Here is a 24349-nt window from a genome sequence, read left to right as displayed (position 1 = left end):
CTCGTTCGCTCGATTTTCTTTTCGACGCACCGTACACGCCTTTTAGCGATTTCGGCACTAGGGACCAACCACCGACCTAAACCGAATTCGAGGACACACGTGGGCCTGTTTACGCTACAAACGGAAGGGACGACCACGACCACGACCACGACGACCATGTCGACCACGACGAGAACGATGATTTATCCACGAGTGGTTTTACGGTTTTCGAAAAAGTCTATTACGTGGCCACGTTGCCCGTAATCGTTCGATCCCTTCTTCGGCTCGCATCCGCTCATCGCGGACTGGATTCGACTCCGTTCTTCGCGCTTTAACACACCGGATGGCGTGCTACGTCTTTTCGCTTCCAACAGCTGGGAACCGTTGACGTAGCATCGCGTATCGTCGTTTTCGCCTACGAAACCTCGGGAGCTGTTCCCGCGCCGTGATGGTACGCGTTCGATTATTTCACTGTTATTGGAAAGAAAATTACTCTCGGTGTTCGCTCGACTCGCGAAACGAAACCGAGTACGAAAATAACGCGAGCCTATCGTCGTTCCTCCCAACGACAAACGTTTCGACCTTGGTCGGTTCTGTGGGTCTTCTTCGGTGTCAATTGTCCTCGCAAAAGACAAAAGCAACGTACACGATACCTATACACGAATTTGGAATAATTGTAGCCGGTATTTGATTTCTTTCGAGACGTTTTTTTCTACGATGCGACTACTATGGTGTTTGTAGAAGACGTAGGAACGAATCGGAACGCGAAAAAATTGTTTCCGTAAACCGTAGGTAGGCAGTTGCTCTCGATCGATCGCCTCGGTGTTTATCGTTCCGATGGAAAGACGAATGTACGTGTTTGAAAAGTTACTATACACCGGTCTTTCAATCATTTGCTCGCGATGCGCTAAATTTAGCGCGACTCGTAGCTGCCAAACGCGTCGACGCTGAAACTCGAAACCGACGTTAAAAATGTTTAAACAATCGGTCGGGTTCGCGTTCCAAAAATCCAATTTTCGTCGCGAGAAAATAGAAAAAATCGCTAAACGGCCAGCGAGATAGACGCCGAGACGTTATTCGCGTTCAATGGTAGCGAATCGCTCGAAATGCATCTCTCTGGAACGAAAAATGTACACGGTGACTGTCGAACGACAATTAATTTCGTTTTCGGTAGTTTTTGATACAAACGCGAAGTAAACGTTGTCGTCGATCGCTCGGCGCACTTTACGCGGTCCAAAAGTTTTGAATTTAATTCCCAATTAATAATCTTCGGTAAAACGATCGAAGAAACTCGTCGAGAATCGTACCACGCGTTTACTTTTGGAGCAAGTGCACGTTTCGCGTTCCTGAACGATAAAATAACGAATAATGATACATATTCGTCGAGTTTGACGCGCGAGTCGCGTCGAGCGATATTTTTTTTGGTTTATTTCGATGAATCGTTCGAGTGGATTTTACTCACTCGCGACGTACGTATATATTTCGCGAAATGAACTTGTGCAAGTACGCGCATTCTGGATACGTTTCGCGTGTTTTTTTTTTTTTTTTTTTGGGTCCCTAGCGATCGTTTCCTTTCCTTTGGAAATGGTCCGTCGAAATTCGGTACGTTACCGGAAAATGGAAATCGCAGAATCCTCTTTACGATGCACGCGCACGGAGCTGCGAGCGCGTGAACAAATAAATGAAGCCGAGAAAGTATATATATTTGCTTACTAACTTTATTAACAATTGCCGGTATAAACCTGAATCTACTAACAATTAGATAACAACATGTGCGTCAACGCATTCCTATGGACGTAACGAATTCGCATCAACCGGAAGTGAAGAGTGTGGAATTTCTGTTTCGTTTATTTCTTTTTTTTTTCCGAGTTCTCGTCGTCGCAACATAATAATAATATATATGTATACATACGTATATTATTATCAAACGTAGAAACGCGTTCAGCTTGAGGCGAATTTCTATTCGATCGTCCATCAGGGGTTGAGGAGGATTGTTTTGGGGGGAGGGGGGTAATACACCGAATTGGTACGTTTTTTCTCGTTTTATACACCAGTTTTGCTTCTTCTCTCTCTCTCTCTCTCTCACTCTCACACACACACACGCACTCTCTTTCTCGCGCGCGCGCGCGCGCGTTTTAGTTACTACACGTTCGTGTACACAAGATATACATAAAACGTAGGTTACGTCGATGTTAACCGCTCTGTGCAATTACGGGCTTCCTGAAATTCAGGCTTCGCGAAGTAGAGCCACACGGGTAACGATCCCGATGCGCAACGAGGGATTGCGCGCGTGTGTTCGTCGCGGGAGACCTAATTGGAATCCCTACGCGTATACGCGTACACTCGCGTCTCGTGTGTTTTCGCGTTGCTCGTTTCGAGGGTCGACGATCACTTTCCCTTTCGTCTCCCTTTATTCCCCCCAGCCCGTTCACGGATCTTCCCCTTCGCGACGATATCGGTCCGATTACGCGGCGGTCTCCGTTTTCCTCGCGGTATCGTTTACCTTTCCCTTCGTTCTCTCGCGGTGTGTCCGCACGGGAAGGTACGCGCTTCGATCTCGTCGGAAGCGGTTCGCGCTTCGCTTAAATGCGACCCGACGTAACGCGAAACGTCGAAAGACCGAAGAGAGCGATTCGAAGAAAAGAAACGGGAAATGAAAAGGAAGAAAGGAGAGAGAGAGAGAGAAAAAAGAAGAGAGAGAAAGAAACCGACGCGTCTCGACTCGCGCGTCCGCGGAGCGATCTTCTACGTTTCCAAAAGGGACCGTATCGCAAACAACGACGGACAATCGTCAATCAATCGGAAAAATCGAATCGATATGCTCGGTAGACACAATTTTGGCAGAGCCTCGAAAGCTACAGACTTTCAGCGTGTTAGACAGAAATGCATATATATACGTATACACAGGCGCACATACGCGCATGCGTAGTGTACACGTGTATACATAATATTTATATACATATACATATATACGTATATATATATATTTACAAGACATATACAGAGCGTATAGAGTTAATATTAATAAAAAGTTACTTTCTTTCGTTTGGCGAGACATGCGCGCGCGCGCGCGCGGGGTAGACACACATACACACGCAAACGCATACAGCAGACACGTATGACACATCGCGGACGCGCGGTAGCCCCCTGATTCGGAGACGGGCAAAATTCTAGTCCAGATACAAATTTTCGAGCAACTTTTCGTTCAACTTTTCGTCCGTTTAAAAAACTACGATTCGAACGATAAGATCTCGTTGCGAATAAATCAGCGTACGGGTAGTTATCGTTGTTCGTCCATCGTTCGATTTTGCCCGTCTCCGAGGTAATTGGTATTTCGGTGATCGTTTCGTTCGCAATTTCTCGTTCCCGATGGACGACTCGTTCGCGGAAACGTTGTTTCTATGCAGCTCACCTGCCGTTAAAAAAGTAGAAAGAACGAACGAGAAACGACGTCGACGAATATTCGCGGAGACGCGACGTCGAGCCAGCCGCGTTCTCGCGTTTCCAATGGGCGACGCGGGACACGCTCGAGATTTCCGAAAGCGTTCCGCGCCGCGCGCTGTACGTACGCGAGAACGTACCCTAACAGCATCGACAACGAACTGGTCCGTGTTTCGCATCGTTCGCGTTACATTAAATTGCTCGCCACGGTGTTACCCGATTCGTAAAAGGCCATCCGATACGACGCGTATACCTCGAGAGCTCCGCGACTCGAATTAAAATCGCTCGTTCATTCCGGCCGCGTTCACGGGCGTTTCTTCGACTTGGAAGCGGGACAACGCGAGGGAGGATCGATTTCGAAACGCGACGGGTCGCTCGAATTTCGTCGATTCCCCGAGTCTCTGGTGAGATCCACCGCGAGAACGATCGGATACGAGCGACTCTTTCCGTTCGTGAATCCTTCGAGCGTCTTCTCGCGTACACGGTACTTTCGTTCCAATTCGTCGTTTCGTCGTCGCACGGAAGACGAGCCGAAACGTTCGTACGTTGCTCGCGTCCGATCGATGTCGCGCGTACCGCGAAAAGGGAACGGTACCAGAGACGGTTGGAAGATCGGTGGATAGATCGTGAAGTTCGTAATGAAAAATATTGGGCGAAACTTTGCGCGAAATAACCTCACTCGGATAAAAGTTTAGAATTTCGATCGCGGAAGGACGAATCGAAAGTTTTCGGATCGTCCCATCTTTGCTGCGAAGAACGTTCCTCTGTTCGACGTTGGTTTCTTCGCGTTTCTCGCTACCTCTTCGCGGGGAACGAAGCGAGCGAGCGAGCGATCGGAAGAAACACCCGTTCGAGTGGTCGCTGTGCCGCGGTTCTCCGGCCGTGTGCTCGCGAGCCGCCGAATCGGTCCTCTTTTTTCGAAACCGTAACCGCGAATTGTGTCTCCGCGAGCCACTCCGTCGACGTTTCTGCGCACGCGCGTTCGCCCGCGGAGGCGGCGCTCTCGCCTCGCGTTCCATTCGCGTCGACGCTTCCGAACGAAACGCACCGAAACGCGGACCCGCGTGGCACGCGCGCGTTCTCCTTTTCCCGTGGTCGATCGAACATTCACGGGATTCCGATGGTTAACGATTCGCGCCGAACGAGAACGAGTCGGTTTCGACGGTGTCTCGGCGAGCGTCGTCGTCGCCGCCGCCGCCGCCGCCGCGGACGCTCTTTAACGATCGAGCTCCGCGAGCGAACGAGCGAGCGAGCGAGCGAGCGAGCGACGGAAGGTTAACACACCTTCGGCCGCGTGGGAAGCGCGCTGTTACCGTGCAATTAAACCGCCGCGCCTCGGCCTCTGGCGGCGAATAAGCCGGCCTCGAAAGCGTTAATTATTCCAAAAATCTTGCTCGAGAGAGATAACGAGAAAGAGAAAGAGAGAGGGAGAGAGAGACAGCCAGAGAGACAGAGAGAAAATGAAAAAGAGAGAGAGAGAGAGAGAGAGTCCAGGAGTCGAACTAACGAGGAAAACGATTACCCGGTACGTTAAACTCGCGTTCGTTAAGGCGAAGGAGAAGCTCGTCGCGTTTCCTTCTCTTTACCACTTGGACGCGGATCGGCAACTATACGCGCGTCCCCTGTCCCCCGTTCCCCGCGTTCCCTACGAAACAATATTAATTAAACTCGCACACGACTAGATAATACTGGAAAAAAAGAAAAGAATCAACGAAACGTGGAAACGACGTTGAGCACGCTCGATGGAAGCCCATTTCGCGTCGACGCGCGGCAAAGGAACCACGGTCCCGGGGAACCGCGGTTCCGCGCGAGCAACCGGCGAGCGTTCGAAAGAAAGTTCGCGTCGAATGGTTCGCGGTCGCGCGGGAACGCGGCTTTACCGTTCCTTTGCACCTTCGTCGAATTTACGAGCTCGCCGCGTACGCCTCGTCTTCCACCGATCGCACGAGCACCAGCGGCGAGCGGATCTCACGCGTGCGCCCCGATATCTCTTTCACCTACGCCCCCGCGAAATTGTCCTTTTTCCATCCGCCCGCGTTTCTCGTCGTCGACCCGCACGCACACGTACGTACATCCGCGCGCGTATACGCGCGACACGCGTGCACGTATACACGCGTACATCTACGTACACCCACACCCACACGCATACCGCGCACACGCAACCCCGTTCGTTCTTATTACAGACGCTCCCGCTCTCACGCGGCCGAACACGCGCGCGTTATCTCGATATCTCGTGTGTCGTACCGCTACGCTCGATACGCGTAACCCCACCGGTGTTAACGAGCATAAAAGCGTGTGTATGTACCGTGTACATCGAGACCCGGAGGAAAACGCTCGGAAACGCGGACAATGCTTCTTTTCAGAGCATCCTCTTTCTATCTCTCCCCTCCGTTTCGCTCCCTGACTTCCTTTTCCATTCTCTCTCTTCGTTATTATTATTATTATTTTTTTCTTCTCTCTCTCTCTCTCTCTCTCTCTCTCTCTCTTCTCCCCCCGTCCGCTCGATCCTCGCGGCGTTTTCTATCGGACGCGAGGCAACTGGAAACGGCCCCCCTGAAAATTCTCTCGCCGCGCCCGCTGATCAAACATTCTCGCCCCCTCTCCTGCCGCGTGAATATTCTATTTTACTCGGCGACGCAGCCACGAATAAATTAACCGTAGAAAAGTTTGCTCTTTATACAAATGTAATATACAATATACATATCTATATCTATGCGTGTACAGGGTGTTCGCGTTATCGTTCGCCGGCGGTGACTCCCTGGAAACCGACCCCCGTTCGAGGCTCGGTCGGGGACGATCGACGCGTTTCTTTTTTTTTTCTTTCAACGTTCTCGTTCCGTTCTTGCTTCGCATCGGACGTGGAGAGAATTTTACGCGGGAAAAGAGTCGGGAAGAATCTCTCTCTCTCTCTCTCTCTCTCTCATTCTCGCGAACGAACGATACGAGGAAAAAGCGAAAGGGGAAGAAGTTTCGGTCTGCTCGAGCGATTTTCGAATCGCGACGGTGACTCCGCGTTCTCTCTTCGAGGTGCTCTCGCGATGGAAAATGGAACGCAACGTAGGGGTAGGTCGAGGACGCGGAAACGCGAGGGCGTTCCGAGTCGCGCGAGTGCTCGAAACGATCGTCTTCGAGGAGGATCTCGCGAATTCGTTCCTCGCGTCTCGGATCGCCCTCTCGTTCACCGATCGCGCTCGACCTCGAACGTTCGAGTTCGATTCGTTCGAAAAGAAAGGGGAGAGAAGAAAAAAAAAACAGCAAAAAAGGCGAAAGTCACCCTCGCGATTCGAGATCGAATTCGTCGAATACAATCGGATCGAATTTCGATAAAGCGAATCGGTGCCAACTCGGTCCCCTTCCGTTCGCGAGTAGAACCAACGTCGGGCAATAATAACGCGAATATTCTGTACGTACACGTCCACGCATTTGTACAAACTGCACGAATGCGCGTCTAACGTATATATATATAAATATATACGTGCTCGCGTTCGATACACTTTAGCGTTTCTTCGATTTACCCTCTTTCTCTCTCGCACGTTCGTCCACTCGTTCTCCATGTGTGCGCGTACTATTTATATATTTAATCGTGTACAGACCTATCTATACGTAAGTGGTATGTCTCTGCGTAATACGCACGCTCGCGTACCTTATCATCGTCTTTCTCGCCCTTTCTCCGGCCGTCCCTCGCTCTCTCGCTAACCCTCGTCCTTTTCTTCTGGTTCCCCCTCCGCCGCGCTCTCGATTCGTCGCTCGCTCTCGGCATTCTCTCTCTCTCTCTCTCTCTCTCACGCTCACGCTCTCTCTCTCTCTCTCTCTCTCTCTCTCATATGTATTCGCTAGCTCGGTCGCTCGTTCGGTCGGTCGCTCGCGCGCGCGCGCGCGCGTGCGCATGGAAGAGAAATAATAAATAATAAAACACTCGCGACACGTCGGACGTACAAACTCGTCGGAACTTGAACGTACATATAGTTATCATCGTTTCTCGACTTAAATGCAACTGCTTGTACTTGATGCGATATAATTCACTTTTGCTCCCAATGTGTCCCTCCGCGCGATCTCGCACCGTCCCTGAATCGGCGTAGATCCTCGTAAACGCTTTATCGAGGTTAGAGTTCCGGTGTGACGGGGTCGAGCAACCTCTTCTCCGGGTCCCTCGAGTCCCCGATGTCGTTGGCGATCGAGGGATGATGCCTGCCGGTGGTTTGGTTCCCGAGCGTGCTCGGATTGCACCTGCATCCCTGGGCGGCGTGTCGGGCGTAGCACGCCTCGCACAACGCGACGCAACCCTTCAACGGCCAGTAGCAGAGCAGACAGGGCATCACCAGGGTGAGGGCGGCGAGGCATGCCCACCTGGAGGCCGTCTTGTTACCGGTGCACGAGCATGGCTCGTCCGCGCAGCTACCGGCCGCCTCACCGTCGATACCGCCCGCTCCGCTACCGTCCACGCAGTGATAGAACAGTCCCTTTACGCAACAGAGGCAGGAGGCGTGATCGAGGATATTGTCCGCGGAGCAGAAGCACTTGTTGTCGCACAACCACTTGCTGGGCAACGGGGGTGGCTCGCGGCACGACTCGCATCGGCATCTGCCGCAGAAATTGCACATTATCGACAAACCGGCCGGATCGTATGTCCTGGAGGCGAGGTTGTTGGCCGGTTCCTTGGTGAAGGAGACCGGTTGCTTGGTGACCGCGTTCGTCGCGGCGACGTTCGCCGCGGTGGACGCCGCGGGGTTCGTCCCCGTCGGGTTACCTCCGGTGCGAAACGCTTGGTGAACGCGCGCCGCGTGGAGCCGATGATGGGTGGCCGCGACCGAGGCCTCGACCAGACCCTTTTGACGTTGTTGTCGCCGGTCGATCTTCGGGCAATCGGCGACACCGGCCGCGGCCCGTTTCTCGTCGTCGAGGCGACGTTCCTGGTTCGCGCAACAGTGCTTGAACGGCGCCTCGACGTACTCGTTGATGGTCCTCTCGCCGTCGGGTCGCGGCACGGCGAGGCTGACCTCGCCTATGGGACTCCTCGGCGGTGTATCGGCGTTGTTCGACAGCAGAGCAGCCCTGGGCGGTTCGGTGGTGCCGGTAACGTCGACGTTCCGCGGTCTGCTACGGAAGGTGCTGGCCAACGGGCTGAGGGGCGCGGTGGTCACCGGGATCCTAGGACTGGTTGCCGCCGGTACCGTCGAAGCGGTGCTCGAAGCGGTGCTCGTAGCGGTGGTCGAACCGGTGGTCGAAGCGGCACCGGTCGAAGCGGCGTGCACGCTCGGCAACCGAGGCGGTGGAAACGGCCGATTGTGGTCGTGGACGCGACCGACGACGCCCTGGTGAACGCCGGAGGATCGCGCCTCACCGTTGTCCTCGGCGTTCTCGTTCCCGACGATCTCTGTGCCGGCGTCGAGAGCGATTATTCCGGTGGTCTGCGAGGAGGGTGGCCGCGAGAGCGGCGCGATCGCATTGTTCCGCGACATCGGCCGACCGGATCTCAGTCCAAGATGCTCGGCTTGGTAACGCGCCGCTGCGTCCACGCGACGCTTCCGGTGCTCCTCCTTCTTCTTCGCCTCCAGCTCTTCCTCCTCCTGCCGATTATCCGCGAAACGGACACCGGCGGTGACCTCTCCTCCCCCTGATCCCCCTGATCCCCCTGATACCCCTGATACCCCTGATACCCCTGATACCCCTGTTGCTGCTCCTCCTGGCGATCCCGGTGCTCCACCGACTCGACTCGACGACGAGAAGACCCCGATCGATCCTGTTCCCGTTCTCCTTGCTGCCGTTGTTGCTTCTGGCGAGGATGGCGACGTGGAACCGCGAACCGACAAAGCCGACGACGACGATGCCCGCTCGCTAGCCCATTGTTCGATGGCTCTCGGTGTACCTGGACACGATGTATGCTGCTGCTGCTGCTGCTGCTGCTGCTGCTGCTGCTGATGACGATGAGTTGACTGAGTTGGGGTTGTAAGTGTCGCCTCGTTGATCCGCACTGCCCAGCCCGCGCGAGGTGGTGGCACTCTCGACAAGGGCGTTCCATTAGCGAGGATGATGCTCGGTAATGCTCCGCGTCCGCTTCCTCTCGCCCTCGCGACACGCGCTTCATCCCCACCTGAAACCGAACGCAAACTTTTAACCGTCTCGTCTCGATGGCACCGTACATCTTACAAATCTACGGGGTGTCTACGGTCCACGACCGATTTCTCCAATTTTATTCGCGGAAACGAATCTTTTCTCCCCCCGAAGCTTCGAACCGGAAATTTCCCCTCTTTCGTCTCGACGTTTCGCCGAATACGATCCTCGAAAGCGCGTACAACCGGAAAGAACGGCTCCGGATGGAATTCGAGCAACGATCCGACGACTCGAGAATCGCGTGTCGGGACCGTTCGGCGTATCCTCGGTAGACGAGAAATTAGAAGACGCGAACAAGTAGCGGCGATAAATCGTTCCTCGAAGGTAAGGAGCACCGATCCGAACGGGCATGGTCGAAAGCGATATATTCGGATCGCACCTCGACAGCCGCGAAGGATGCCGTGTGCGCGGCTCGCTACCTACGTGGCTTCGAGGTAGGTTCGGTCGCGCGAACGTGGGCGAGCGCGCCGCGCCGCGACGTGGGCGCGTTCGCACTCGCTCACTCGCTCGCTCGTTCGCTCGCTCGCTCGCTCGCGGCCCGTGCACCGAGTTTCTCGATTCAGTGGTCACCGGCCCACTCGAAGCGCCCACAGTTCTGGAAGAACCGAGCGTTTTGTTCGCCCGAGACCGATCGTGTCCTCCACGCATCCGCGCCAGGGCTGTACCGCCCGGATGGACACGTCCTATTCTTTTTCCTTCCGTCTCGAGAATTATCGCAAACTTCCGCGAGTCGCGCCAGATGTTCCAACATTAACCGAGAGTCGTAACCTCCTCCTTTCTTTTCCTCTCGAGGAGGATAGGTAACCCTAATTTCCTCTACAAACGCGTGCATTCGTTGTATATAGCGAATTATCGCAAACTTCCGCGATTCGCGCAAGATGTTTTAAGATTCCCGAAAGTCGTAACGTACTCCTTTCTTTTTCTCTCGAGGAGGATAGGTAACCAAAATTTCCTCTACAAACGTCTACATTCGTTGTATATAGCGAATTATTGTAAACTTCCGCGATTCGCGCAAGATGTTTCAAGATTCCTGAGAATCGTAACCTAGTCCTTTCTTTTCCTCTCGAGGAGGATAGGTAACCCCAATTTCCTCTAGAAACGCGCGCATTCGTCGTATATAGCGACTTTCACGGTCGCTTCGATACCGTGGAAATTGAACACAGCGAGGAACGATGATGGCTCCGAAGGTACTAGGTTGTACGATAAATTTTGTCCAACGACAAAACCTATTCCATTTGAAATGGTGGTATCTTTCGACCCCTCGAAGGCTGCTACGCCTACAGCGCGTAGCAGTTTCGAAAAAGGTTTTCAACCTTCTCACGCGTTCTTCCTTTCGAACGTACGATCGAGGTCGTTCGATCTTTGGATCGAAAATGACCCGAATCTTCGTGATTCGAGCGATCGTATCTACCGCGTTAGCTTCGATCGTAAACGATGGCATCGTGGTCGATGTCTGTCGAAATTGCTCCGATTCGACGACGGTGAACCGTGAACCATGAACCGTGAACGCGTCGAACATCGTAGCGACTTGAACCCGCTCGATCGTCATCGTGTAAACGAAGATCGCGCGATGAATCGATCGGTACGATTTGCGCGAGAGAACGATCCTTGTACAGAAACCCTTCAAATTTTACCTTCTTCGAAAGTGGTCTAAGACATTTGTTATCGATACGAGTAGAATCGGTCGATCGATTCGATAGATCGATCGGTACAATTCGCGTGAAACAAAGGCCCTTGTACCGAAAACCTTCGAATTTTACCTTCCTCGAAAGTGGTCTAAGACACTTGTTATCGATACGTAAGCAATTGGTCAATCGATTCGATGGATCGATCGGTACGATTCACGCGAGAGAACGGTCCTTGTACCGAAAACCTTCGGATTTTACCTTCTTCGAAAGTGGTCTGAGACACTTGCTATCGATATGTAAGCAATCGGTCGGTCGATTCGATGGATCGATGGATCCATTCGCGCGAAAGAAAGACCCTTGTACCGAAAACCTTCGGATATTAGCTTCGTTGAAAGTGGTCGAGGACTCTGGTCGTCGATACGCGAGGAATCGGTCGGTCGTTCCGATCGAGGAGGTACGATCACCGAAACGCGCGGTGCTCGAGGATGGGCAGGAATAAGTAATTGGACGGCGACGAGTGCGCGGAAACCCGATGACATTAAATCCGCCTCGTAATCCGTTCAACACCGCCTCGACCCACTCTCTCGAGGTGCTTACAGAACTGGAAGAAACGACGTTTGTTCGCACAAGACCGATCGCGCGCGTCCTACACGCATCCGCTGTGTAGGTACCAGGATCGTGCGACGATGCCGGCGCCCCGACGCTTACGACACACCGAATACATTAACTTCCTGTGCTCCGCTATTCAATCTTCCCCCTTTAGGAAGCGAAACTCGCTGACTCGCCTCGACAGCTTTGCCCCTTCGTCGAACGCGTACGCGTGTTCTATCGCTGATACGAATCGCGTTCGATTTTTATGCACGGTTTCGCGACGAATCATCGTTTCGTCTATCGAAATTCATCGATCGATCCACCTTTCGACTCGAACATCGTACGAGTAAACTGAAAGCTTCTCTAAGTTTTCAAAACGCAGGTACATAGGGAACACGAATCGTGTTCGATTTTGATGCACGGTTTCGCGACGAATCATCGTTTGGTCTATTAAAATTCATTTATCGATCCACCTTTCGACTCGAACATCGTACGAATAAATTGAAAGCTTCTCCGAGTTTTCGAAACGCAAGTACATAGCGAACACGAATCAAGTTCGATTTTGATGCACGGTTTCACGACGAATAATCGTTTCGTCGATCAAAATTCATTTATACGATCCACCTTTCGACTCGAACATCGTACCAGTAAACTGAAAGCTTCTCTAAGTTTTCGAAACGCAGGTACACAGCAAACGCGAGGATAGTTTTCTCTGTTCCGATAATTGAAACTGTTATCGTTACGCGCGTACAGAAAATTCTCAGCGAGCGGAGAATCGAGGACGAATAAAGCGATCGGGCGGTACGGGTGGGGAAAACCGATGACTCGGAAAAGAATCTACGATGGTCATTGTTGGTCGATCCGTGCGTCGACGAATATAAACAAAAGTAATACGCGTCGTTTGGAAAAGAGGATAGGACGTTTGTTCATCGATCGAAAAAACGTCGAGATCTTTTTATCGAGCTTCGAAATTCGTCTCGGTTGGAACCCTTCTTCTAACCGAGTAAAATCGATCCATCGATAGAAGCCTCTCTCGTCCATTCTCGTGCGAATCCAAGCGTACGCTTAATTTTCTTCGAAAGGAGGATCCTCGAGCGTGCGAAAGCGCAACGATGGGATCGAGTTCGCGGGCGGTACATCGATCGATTCGATATCTCGACGCGAGCCGTGGAAACGTTTGCCGAGCTTTCGATTCTCGGAAGGATCGACGATCGAGTCTGATTCATATTTTCGACGCCGAGTGCAACGTTTGCGTAACGTGGTCACCTCGTTGGACGAGTTCTCGCTCGATCGGAGAATTCATCTTCCACGATCATTTTCGCGCGTAGAACCGTCTTGCGATCGATACTCGCGAGAGTTTCTCGACCCATGCTCGATTCCTCGAATCGAGCCACTCGACCCACCTCGTGCTGCGTCGACGGTCCAAAAGTCGATTCGTCGGTACGCGCGTGGAAATCGAACCACCGTGGTTTTTCCCGTGGAAAGGCGAACCGCTTTTCCTCGTTCGGTGGAAGGTCGAGGGGGCATAAATTGAAACGTCGTCCGCGAAGCTCTCCGCGGTCTTGGCGGTCTTGGCGAGAGACAGCCCGTGTACGTGTCGTAAGAATCTCGGAGGATTCGAGAGGGAGCGGGCGGGTGGGCTGTGCGCGCGACTCACGCGCTCCGAACACGTGTGAACCCCACGCAGATACGCGTAGAACCGCACCGACGATCGCACACGCTTGTCAACCGCGCGGCCGTGTTCGCGAAGAAACAGGCGGCCCATTCAGAGAGTGCACTCGGAGAGGAATGCGCGCGGGCTATCGCCGACCGACTGCCATAGGTCAGAGCTTTTAGTCCCTCTATACGCCCGAGAGAGCAGATAACAGGGAACGGTTTGCGAGCTTGTGCAGCCGGTGGACGACCACCGAATATACCCGTCTCGCTTGCACCTCGATCTACCGAATCGCGGGACCAGATATTCACCCGGTTTTCGTCGCTACGCGGTTCTTCCGCCGATGGAGATCCGACCGCTAATGGCTTTCTCGAAACGTCCAGTTTCTACGACCGTGCGCGCGAACCGGGACCGAGCTCGACGTTTTTCCTTCGTTTTTGATACTCGAATCGTGATCTACGATCTCGAGTAGGGAAAATTCGAATCGCGAACAACGGACCAACGTTCTCCAATTTCGATCGCGGACGAATAAGAATAGAACCGTGAGTCTTCGATACCCGAATCGTGATCTACGATTTCGAAACGGGAAAATTCGAATCGCGAACTACGGACCAACGTTCTCCAATTTCGATCGCGGACGAATAAGAATAGAACCGTGAGTCTTCGATACCCGAATCGTGATCTACGATTTCGAAACGGGAAAATTCGAATCGCGAACTACGGACCAACGTTCTCCAATTTCGATCGCGGACGAATAAGAATTTAATTGCGAGTCTTCGATACTCGAATCGTGATATCCGATTTCGAAGCGGGAAAATTCGAATCGCGAACAACGGTCCCCCAATTTCGATCCCGGACGACGAAGAATTTAATCGCGAGTGCGTCGAACGGACAACGATCGCACGTAACAGTGCGAACGGATAACGATCGACGGAAATTTTCATCGAAAAATAGACGCGGGTGAAAGGAAGTTCCTCGTTCGCGCGAAGAATTCGTTTTGTCACGCCGGACGCGAGATATTCGCGCAACGCGTAGACCTCGGTCCGCTGAATAAGCGCGGCTTCCGAGTAAAGAATCGGATAAGTCACGAATCAATTTATGAATCACCGGGTAGGTATTATGGAACGACGGAGGGCTATTCGGAGAAAATTACCAATCGCGTAATCGTGACACGATGATTGTTCCGCTAATATCTGCGCGGCGAGGATGACGGGCGATACGCAGGAATATTTAGCGTACGGTCACGTTTCAGGTTCGTTTAGCGTTCCTCGTTCGTCTTGTCGCGTGCGGAATGACAATGACGCCCGCTCGTTGTTTGTATACGACAATCCGCGCGATAAAATATTTTTCAGACGGAAGAACGGACGCGCGATGCAAATTATTTTATGCCGCGGTATGCGCGTACACAATGGGAGGCATTAATTCGTGCCGTTCGAGGGGAATACGGCAACGTCGAACCTTATCCTCCCCACTATCGAGCTTCCGTACGGAGCGCGGAGGAAACGCTAGATGGCGTTAAAGGCTACGGGATATTTTTAAAACCAGTTGGAAATTCGAGGAACAAAGTATCGCTCGTCGAACGCTCGCGTATCGTTCCGTGCTCTATCGCCAACTGCGGGATATTTAAATTTCAAACTGCGTTTCGAAAGGTACGAAACTTCGAACGTTTCCACGCGACTCGTTCGGACAAATTGTACGTTGGGTCGGTCGCGAGACTCGTTTTCGCGATTTAGTTCCAAGGATCGATAACAAGCGTTCCGAACTTTAAATATCCCGTGACCGTCGACGCCATCTACCGCTTCGAACGCGCGACAACTAGAACCTCGTTACGAAGAAGGGGATCCCTTCCGTGTCTCGCACTCCCCTCGAACGGCACGAATTACCGCCTTCCCATGGTACCTATATTTTACGAGAATCGGCGAGAAGGAAGTATTTATACCTCCATCCGATACTACGATATTCCTCGTAAACGTAACGCGGAACTGTCGATAATTTACGCCGGTCTTTAATTAATTGCAGGAAGAAATTAACGAGAAGATGCCGAGGGTGTATTGTGCACGTTCGAATGTATAATTTTAAATACACCGAGTACGCGCTACCACCGATAAGTAAACTTCTTCCTGTAGTTAATTGACATTGCGAAAGGTTCGAGTTATTAATAGCGATCTTGCTACGTTCGCGAGAAGATTCGTTAGCTTTCGTGCAAGAACTTTTTTTTCTTTTTTTGTCGAGTCTACTTTTTCTACATTCGGTTCAACGTGATCGTAGTTTTTTGCGATTGCGCGGATAGGTATGTTTATTCGTCGAACGCTCGGAAAGTTTCGAAAACGTTCGCAACGATGTTCGAGTAAAAATTTCGATCGATAGTCGTCTCTGTTCTCGAACGGGTGTTTCGAACGAGGTTCGTTCGATCGTCATCTCCGGGGGAAAGAAAAAAAAAAAATTTCTAAACGACGTTCCGGTACAGATACGTTTCAATTCGCGACGGAAACGTTCGCGATAAGACCGGACGTGCTTCCTCGCAGCGCGCGCGTTTCCGTTCAATAAAGTTATCTGGCACTGCGGTTTCAACGATACCGCGTCTCGAAAACACGAGATTCTACGCGCGTTTTTACCGTGTACCGTAACGCGAAACTTTGCAACACGGTTCGATTTCGTTCTCGGTGGTACGCTCGACCCTTTCGATGCCAAGATACGAACCGTTGACCCGAACCGTGCGCGAAAATCCCACGCGAGCGTTCATCGAACGCGTTCGCCGATCGTCCGCGAACCAATTCACCCCGCGCTCCGCACAGAAGCGCTCTTTTTTTTATTTTTTACACGGGCAGAAAATAACGCAAAGATCGGTTCGCACCGACCGGATGTCAGCGGTATGGAGATCTTCTCGTTACTCGAATCGCGACGATTTACGACTCCCCGGCTCGTCGTGGGTGATTTCTTTCCGAGTAGAATAATTTCGATCGCATTCGATCGACGCGGTGTGTACGGTCTCCTCCGGTCGCAACGCCCACCTCGGTGAACAACGATCGAGTCGATGAAAAATTGAAAGGAAATCCGGTCGAGAAAGCGGTGGCGAGAGAAACTTACTGAAAATTCATGGGACTAGCGAAAATCCAGAAAAGAAGGTGGGCTCGCCCACGCCGGGGCCGACGGGATCCTTCGGAGGCGTGTCCGGTGTTCTCACAGCGCGCACGCGCACCAACGCGACAGCTCCGGAACGGCGATTCCGTTCGAACGGCTGAACGGATCTAGGAACGTCCTCGAATTCCACCGGACGACAGCTGCTCGTCGCCCTCTCATCGGTCGCGTCGTTCCGTTCTCGTTTCCCGTACGCAAATACTTCCGGGACTGGCTTCTCCGGCGTTCGAACGCGAGTTGCCGACGACACACGTCACGCGCACCAACAAATACCGACCGATTCGACGGAACTTCCGTTCGAACCCGTTGCACGCATGTCGCGAGCTACGTATCGTACTTCCGCCGGAGGTGTTTCGATTCCACGAAGAACGGGACTTCCCATCGGGGTGGATCGTTCGTTCCCGGCGTTCTCGAACCTTTCCTCGAGGACGCGAACGGGCCGACGGAATCGTTCGACGACACGAGGCGACGATGAATGGGGTACCTTGCTCGGGCGTATGCGAATTGTCAAAAAAACCGAGAGAAACGCGACGACTGCTGGCGAACGACTGACAACGGGCTCGCCGTGAGCGAGTCAAGCTGGAGAGTCGGCGAGGCGGAGAGGGGTGAGCGCGGCGTCGATTGGCCGAACCGCGAGCGGGCCGCGTAGTGGGGAGTGCCGGGATACCACCGTGTAGGGAGAGGGGCTCGCGGAGAGGAAAGGGTACGAGCAAGAGGCAGTAGGACGAAACGGCAGGGGAGGGAGGGAAAGCAGGAAGAGAGAAGGTGGGAAGGAAGCCATGAATGGCGACAGTCGGGCGAGGGAACGGGAAGAGAAAAAGTAGAGACAGAAAGAGCAAAGGAGGAGGCGAGAGAGTGCGACGAGGGCCGGTCGAGTTCCGTGCACGGTATGCCATCTGGCGATATCGTGGCCAACGACTCGTTCGCAACACGAAGCTTTTTATGAATGGGCGGAAGCTATCATTGAAGCTTTAGATTGAATGAAAACATTACCTATGTCGTCACACCGTGTATACCACCGACAGCGTCGCCGCGGCGACAGTGTCGGTCGTCGGACGACTCGCTCGGAGGTGGCGATGCTTACGCGGTGATTTTTTCCTTTTTTTTTCCTCTCCATGTGCAACGTGATCCACACCGCGGCGCACACGCTCGCGCGCGCGCACGCACGCACACACACGCGTACACACGCGTAGACGCGCGTACACACGCGTGAACTGTGGGAAATTTTTGTCGTCCGACCGACGGACGGGGATACTCGACGCGCGTTATCGATCGAATTTAAAGCGTTCCACTCGCGTTTGCTCGGGTTAAGGGCCTCCGGTCGCTGGATAAAGGATCGAGTCGAGTTACGGTAGACGTTACGGTGGCTAACGAAACTGTTCGATCGGCGCACATCGGAAAAATTTCGCGCGGCTAGGATAGACTCGTCGAATCGCGTCGATGATTACGCGATATCGTTATCGCGACACGGTGCTAAACGACTAACGACACGGTATCGACGAGTGCGTAAATCGCGAATGGACTTTCCCGTGGAACGAACACACCGGACGCGTCGTTTCGTAGGTTCTCGACGATGCGACTACCGTAACTATTGTCCGGTCGACGAAACAATCGACTCGCAGGACCACCCGTCACCGGCTTCCTCGAGGAGAACCGTTTCCCCTCGCGCCGCTTTGGTCGATGACTCGAAACCTCGGAGGTTCGGCGGTGTTCAATGAAAGTAGCGATGGAACCGAGCGTATCGCGCTCAATATTTCTTTTTACGATCGCGGTGATCCCTCCTTCCACTCTGAATTTTTTTACACCGGATTCGTGTAACAGAATCGGCGACCTCGATCGGAGATGAAACCTCGCTACCCTCGAACGAATCGACGTTCGTAATTTTAATACTTTGCGAACCGAACTCGCGAAATTTCAATTTTAATTCGAAAAATCGAAATGAAATATCGCTCGAATTTTTCAACGACACGAGTGGAGATGGAAAATTAAGAGTTTTCGTTCTTGGAAAATCGATTCTTTCGTTGACTGCGCGACGGTCGACGAAACGAGCCGGATTCGCGGTTCGTTGCGATACGGAACCACGGTTTTATAATTTTCGCGGATTTTCGAGACTCGTGGTTGCGTTTAGGTAAACGAGCATAGGCCGTTCGCGGATGCCTGGAAGCTGCGGACGCGCGATAAATAGAAGAATAAAGGAGTACCGTTACGTTTTAATAACGACACCGTTCTCGAGCCGGAGGAATCTCCAAGGCTTATTAAGTAACCGGGTTGCATCTTTCGTCGAGTTTATTTAATCGTCCGACCGCGTGCTCGTCCACCCTATCGCGATCTCTCATCTACGCGTTCACGGCATCCGTTCCATTATTTGGCACGTCGCTGTCATTAATATTAATCGATCGTAGCGACCGATCGCGACAGATGTTCCGTTAGCACCGTATTCGAAGGTCGTTTTCGCGTTCGCTCCACCCAAACGCGATTCGGGTCTCGTTACGTTGGAACATTGTTTCCTCGAGGTGCGCGGTGGCCAGTTCGCGCTCGGAAACCTCGATCGGAGGTTGCGACGATCCGGGAGATCGTTCAACGAGAGAAAGAAGGTGCAGCGAATTAAACCGGTGGCTAACAGTACTCCTCGCGAAGCAACGAGTCTTGAACCAGTTCATAGCTCATTTCGCTGTTCCGCCTTTTAATTTCTAGCACGGAAGGAAAATCTGTGAAAGTCGAACGGTTCGCGGGCGAGCAACAGTCGACCGACCACGGCTACGATCGAGAATTTCGTTCGAGATCGAAGCGCAACGTCCACGTTCGGTGTCCCGATCGTCGAACCACCGTTCGTATGGAAGAAGAAAAAAAAACAGAAAAAAGAAAAGGTTCCGTTCAATTCCGTAATCGCGTTCCAAGTCGAAAAACGGTCACTTCCTACGCGGCACAGTTACGAGAGCTCGAGGCGAGAGAGGTTGGAAACGCCTGTCGACGCGGCGCACCGACGCCAGAACCTCGCGAGAATCATGGCTGAATGAGTCCCGAGCGTACTATACTATCAATAAGTTGGCCTAGCATGTTCACGCTATAGCGTTGATTCAGCACCAGTTCCGCGGCGTGCGTTAGTGTACACCGTAGTACGACGACGAAGAATCCTTTCGTTCCATTTCGTTTGGTCTTGTACCTGCCTGCCCGGCTGCCTACCTACCTACCTACCTCCGCGAGTAGTCGTTCGATCACGCTGGCACAGGCCAGTCGCGGAGGCAACTCGGCCGACCAACCGAGCGAGCGAACCGACCAACGAAAGAACGAACCGACCAACGAACCAACGAACGAGCGAACGAGCGAACGAACGAACGGACGGACGAGAGAGGGCGCGGATAGAAAACGGAACGAGAGGGAGGGATAGGCCGTCTCGTTCCGTCGCGTTACACGCTTGCTATATTTATCCCACTCATTAATGCTATCCTCGTCGTGCACCGTTCATTCATTCGATCGTCCGTCTCGGTCCTTCCCGCGGTTACCGCGTCGAGGCTCGTCGCGTCGTGTCGCGTCGCCTCGCCTCGCCTCGCCTCGTCTCGCGTCGCCGCCACGGCTCTTCTCCCTCTCCGTCGCGCTCTCGCTCTCTCTCCCCCTCTCTCTGTCTCTCCGCCGCGTACGCACGTTCATTCATCTCCTCTCTTTCTGCCCGGTGCCCGTGTACTTCCCGGCCCTCTCTCTCGCGCTGTTGCGCGCGCCTCACCTCTTTTCCTTCGCCGTCCTTCTCCGGCCTTACCTCCTGCCTCTCGCGCTCTCTTCCTCGTTCTGGTTCGTTCACTCAGTCGCGCAACTAGCCACGTTGTTCCCACTCGCTCCTATCCCGCCCCACCACCGCGACACACATCCGCACGGCAGATGCCAGTAGCGTAACAACGGCTACGATGGATTTTACGAATACGAGAACGTTTCCGGTCGACGCGTTTCGCCGCAATTTTTACACGGACGATAGTTACCAACGTCGAACGAAACGCGAGCAACGACGGTTACTCGTCGATGGAACATTGAAATCGGTATCGCACGCTCGAACGATACGTTTCGCAACGAACGGAGAAAAATCTTCGGAGCACGATTCCCAATTTCTGTACGCGTGCGACAGTTCGTTCGTTTTCTTCGGCACGCGTATTAAATTCATCGCATTTGAGTTCTCGTTGTACCGTGTTTTAGGTTAGTCGGTAACAGTGCAGGTAGATGCGTCTACGTTTGCCATCCACTTCCACGTATCGTGGTTTATTCAATCCGTATTGCGCACACCGAGTAAAAACGCATTATCGTTATTCGTACGAGCACCGAGATGATTATTTAAGACTCGATAAGTCCGTCATTTTTTCCTGTTTACGAATAAATTTAAAACCGTTTCCTTCTGCAATCGTTAGCCGCGTAATTGTCAACGTCAACGATGATAAAATATTGCGTTACAGAGTGCACGGTACGCTGTTATTATTCTTCTCGTTATTATTATTATTCTTACGTTTCTCGTTTGGTACGTTTTCGTTCTCGGTCCCGGTTACTCGCTCGTTATCTCCGATCGAATTGAATCGACGATTCGTACGGGATCGTCGATACGCGCAAAAACGTTACACGACGTTCACGCGAAACGACATCGGACATTTTTCGCGGTATTTTCTCGCACGGTTCTCCCCGTGACGCCGAACGTAACAGGAAACGTCTCGTTTCGGAGAAATAGAAAGTTTCGTACCGCCACCGACGCCGGAGGTATCAATGAAATCGTAAATACGGAATATTGAATGAAAATCGGCGACCACCTTCGGCGAGTAAAGGTTCGCGGCGCGAAAGCGAGCCGAGCGCGAGTCGATGGCTGTTTCAACGAATCGCGGCGAGTGTTATCGATCCACGGCGCGAGTCTGGCGATCGTGTGTCAACGTAGATCCTAGTTGCGTAACGGAGCGTTTCCGGGTCGCGGTCCTCGCGGCATAGCGTGAAAACTAAACGGCCACGGATAAAGGACGGTATCTCGTTCGAAGCGTAATATTTCTTCGCTGGTGGACACCGATACCCAATGCACGACCAAACTGCACGCTACAATCGATCGAGCTTATCGTTCGCGACCGAACCGACGATTACCTCGAAAACACGCGGAACTATCTTCTGACCGAGTGACCACCGTGTTCATCGACACCGAGCAACGTCCATTTCTTTCCCTCGATTTTCCATTTTTCTACCCAATTTTTTTCCTCTTCGCTGAAATTTTCCAACGAATCCAACGTTCTCGAATTTTCCCAAACGTTCCCAGAATAAGACATCGTTTCCACGGTTCGAGTCTACGCGCCAGTTTCGGGACAGGGTACCTCGTGTTCGACGATACGACACTGACGCGTGGAAAGACAAGCGCGCAGAAACGTTGAGCGAAGCGGGCGAGCACCGAGCGAACAGCCAAGTAAACTTCGACGAGGGCTTGGCTCGCCTCCGAGCAAACATCTGTGCGTTAAGAAATTTCTATATAAAATAAATTCCGATCCGACGGGTTCGCGATACCGGGGAAACCGTGGCAACTCGTATTCGGGACTCCCTACGTGTCACGGGGCCGAATTTTATCAGCGAAAGTGGTTCACTGGACACGCGGAGACGAGAGCAGAGTCTACGAAAGTTCGACGAATCTTTCGCGGTTAATATACCGTGCGGATGTATCGACGTTGCGTGTATTCCGCACGGATAGTACGGAGCGCGTGTTCGCCTTGTGCAAATAGAAAGAAAAATACTCGCCCTCGAACGTAATTTCAGATAAAGAGACTCGACTCGTTCCGTATTTTTCGTATATTTTGCTCCGGATAGTAGTAAGCACGTGTTCGCCTGGTGGGAATAGAAAGAAAAATACTCGTCTTGGAACGTAATTTCGGATTAAGCAACTCGATCGGTGTCTAGTTTTCTTTAGTCGATTATCGAACGATTCGTTTGTTACTCTGTGCCACCGAATGGAAGTACTTGGTGAAAATAACGCGTAGGTGTAATATAGTTCCCCAATTGAAATTGTGATTCTCGTTCGATCAACGACGAACGATCCATTTTTTATTCGTTGCTCGAGAGTTTCGTCCAGCTGAGAATTTCGCTGTCGCTAAATATACACGTAGTGTTTTCTGCGGATAAGGTCTCTTGGTCGGATTCGTGACCTGTGTGCAGTGTTCGTGTAGCAACGGAAGCAATTAGTCGAAACTTTGACGATTCTTTCGCGACACTCGGTTCCTCTGGAACTTTTCATCCTTTCGTCGAGGAGAATACACGGAAATTAGGAGAACTCGTTTGAGAGTCAGCGTTACCTCTAGATTCAGCTTTGTATAATTCTAAGGTTTTCGGTGCGGGAAAAACGACTGCGTTTACAAGAAATCGGATAAACACGGATAGTTGTTCTCTCTCGTATTTCGCAAAATGAAACTTTCTGCAAATGGTTTCTTTTGGAATAGAACGACTTGGACCGATGTAGCCCTTGAAAATTCAAGAAACAGGGGAGGGGGTCGTTACCCACTTGGATATTTTTCGACCGTTACTATTCAACCATAATCTTCTACTGTTTAAACAAACGTTCTATTTACTTTTCACTTTCGTTCAATAATTCCATTATTCCACAGTTTCCTTACGTTTCCAAACGAAGATTAAAAGGAGACGTCGCGACGAGATCGAAACTTCATCGTGAACTTTGTTCGTTCGCGAATCCTCTCCTATTCTCGAAACTCGCAACGTTGTTTTCGTCTAAGCGTTTGTAACCACGTTTTCCAGAAACACCCGGTACGTTGTTCGCGCGAAAAAGGAAAACCGGGGGCAGTCCGGGCGCGTTGTTCCGTGAAAGACGGTCACGGGAAGGGTTACGCGAAGAAGCGAGGGGGATCCTTTTGTTGTTGAACGATAATGAAGCCGATCCGGTCGACTAATAGCGAAGAACGGGCCACACGCTCGCGAGAACGAATGGCGCGCGCGTACGCGCGACGAGTCAGCGAGCGGAGTCAAAGCGGCCGGTTTATTTCGAGCGTTTCCGATTTCGAGGAGGCAGCCGACTCGCGTGCCTCTGGCGAAGCCAATTACACAATGCGTGCGCCCCGCGGTGGAAAACCGCCTAGAGGAGCTTTCGAGCGATCGTGGCTCGCTCGTGAAGAGAAGAAAAGGAGGAGAGAGTCGAACGAAAAAGACAAAAAAAAGTATAGAAAAGAGGAGAGCGGGTCTCTCCGTTTAACCGCGGCGAAAGCGGTAAAAGTTGACGACGGCGGCGCGAGTTGACAGCGATCCAAAATATTTTTCTGTCAACGGGCCGTGTCACACGAAGTCCGTCCGCGCGAGGCCGGTAAAATTAGAGAAGACGCCTCTCCGTGAAGTTATTTTAATGAGAATTCTGCTTCTCGCTGTGTCAAGATCGCGCGATTCTAACCCGAGGCCTGCTATAGTCGTCTACGATGCGCGTCCGCGATGCTACCGCCGCTGCCGCGCTATCTTTCCAACGAGAATTCTATTTCGCGACAAAGTCAAGGCTCTAACGTTGCAACGATAGCGCGAGTCTTTATTTACCGCATGGTTCCTCGCTATTTACCACTTTTCCGTTCTTCTTTCGTTCGTCGATAACTCGTACCGGCCGTTGCATCTACGGGGGACTCGTTCGAGGAACTCGTTCGAGATGAGCCCTACCATTAGTATTTTTCTTCGCGATACAAAGTAGACGTAGCCAAATTAACGAATTAAATTCCGTGTACTATAATTTATCCACGTTTCGTTGGTACACTCGAGGGTAAGACCGATCCAAGACTCGACCCACGTTGGAGTTACACTCGCGTCGAAATGCTCTCGATAC

The 24349-nt window shown here is 52.1% G+C and overlaps 1 protein-coding gene across 1 annotated transcript in view; it reads right to left on the bottom strand.

Moving 5' to 3' along the window:
• Positions 1-1681: 1681 nt before the first annotated feature.
• Positions 1682-24349, bottom strand: part of Sty (sprouty signaling antagonist) — a 52196-nt gene continuing 29528 nt past the window's right edge. The window contains exons 3-4 of the mRNA XM_076307833.1: positions 9125-9511; positions 1682-9061 (exon numbers count right to left, since the gene is read on the bottom strand). Of these exons, the coding sequence (XP_076163948.1) occupies positions 7524-9061; positions 9125-9511 (1925 nt within the window). The 3' untranslated portion in view covers positions 1682-7523. The remainder of the gene's footprint in view (positions 9062-9124; positions 9512-24349) is intronic.

Source organism: Ptiloglossa arizonensis, chromosome 3, assembly GCF_051014685.1.
Source record: "Ptiloglossa arizonensis isolate GNS036 chromosome 3, iyPtiAriz1_principal, whole genome shotgun sequence".
Taxonomy (NCBI): domain Eukaryota; kingdom Metazoa; phylum Arthropoda; class Insecta; order Hymenoptera; family Colletidae; genus Ptiloglossa; species Ptiloglossa arizonensis.
Note: the sequence above shows the minus strand (reverse complement) of the source record. Positions and strands in the feature narration are given on the sequence as shown.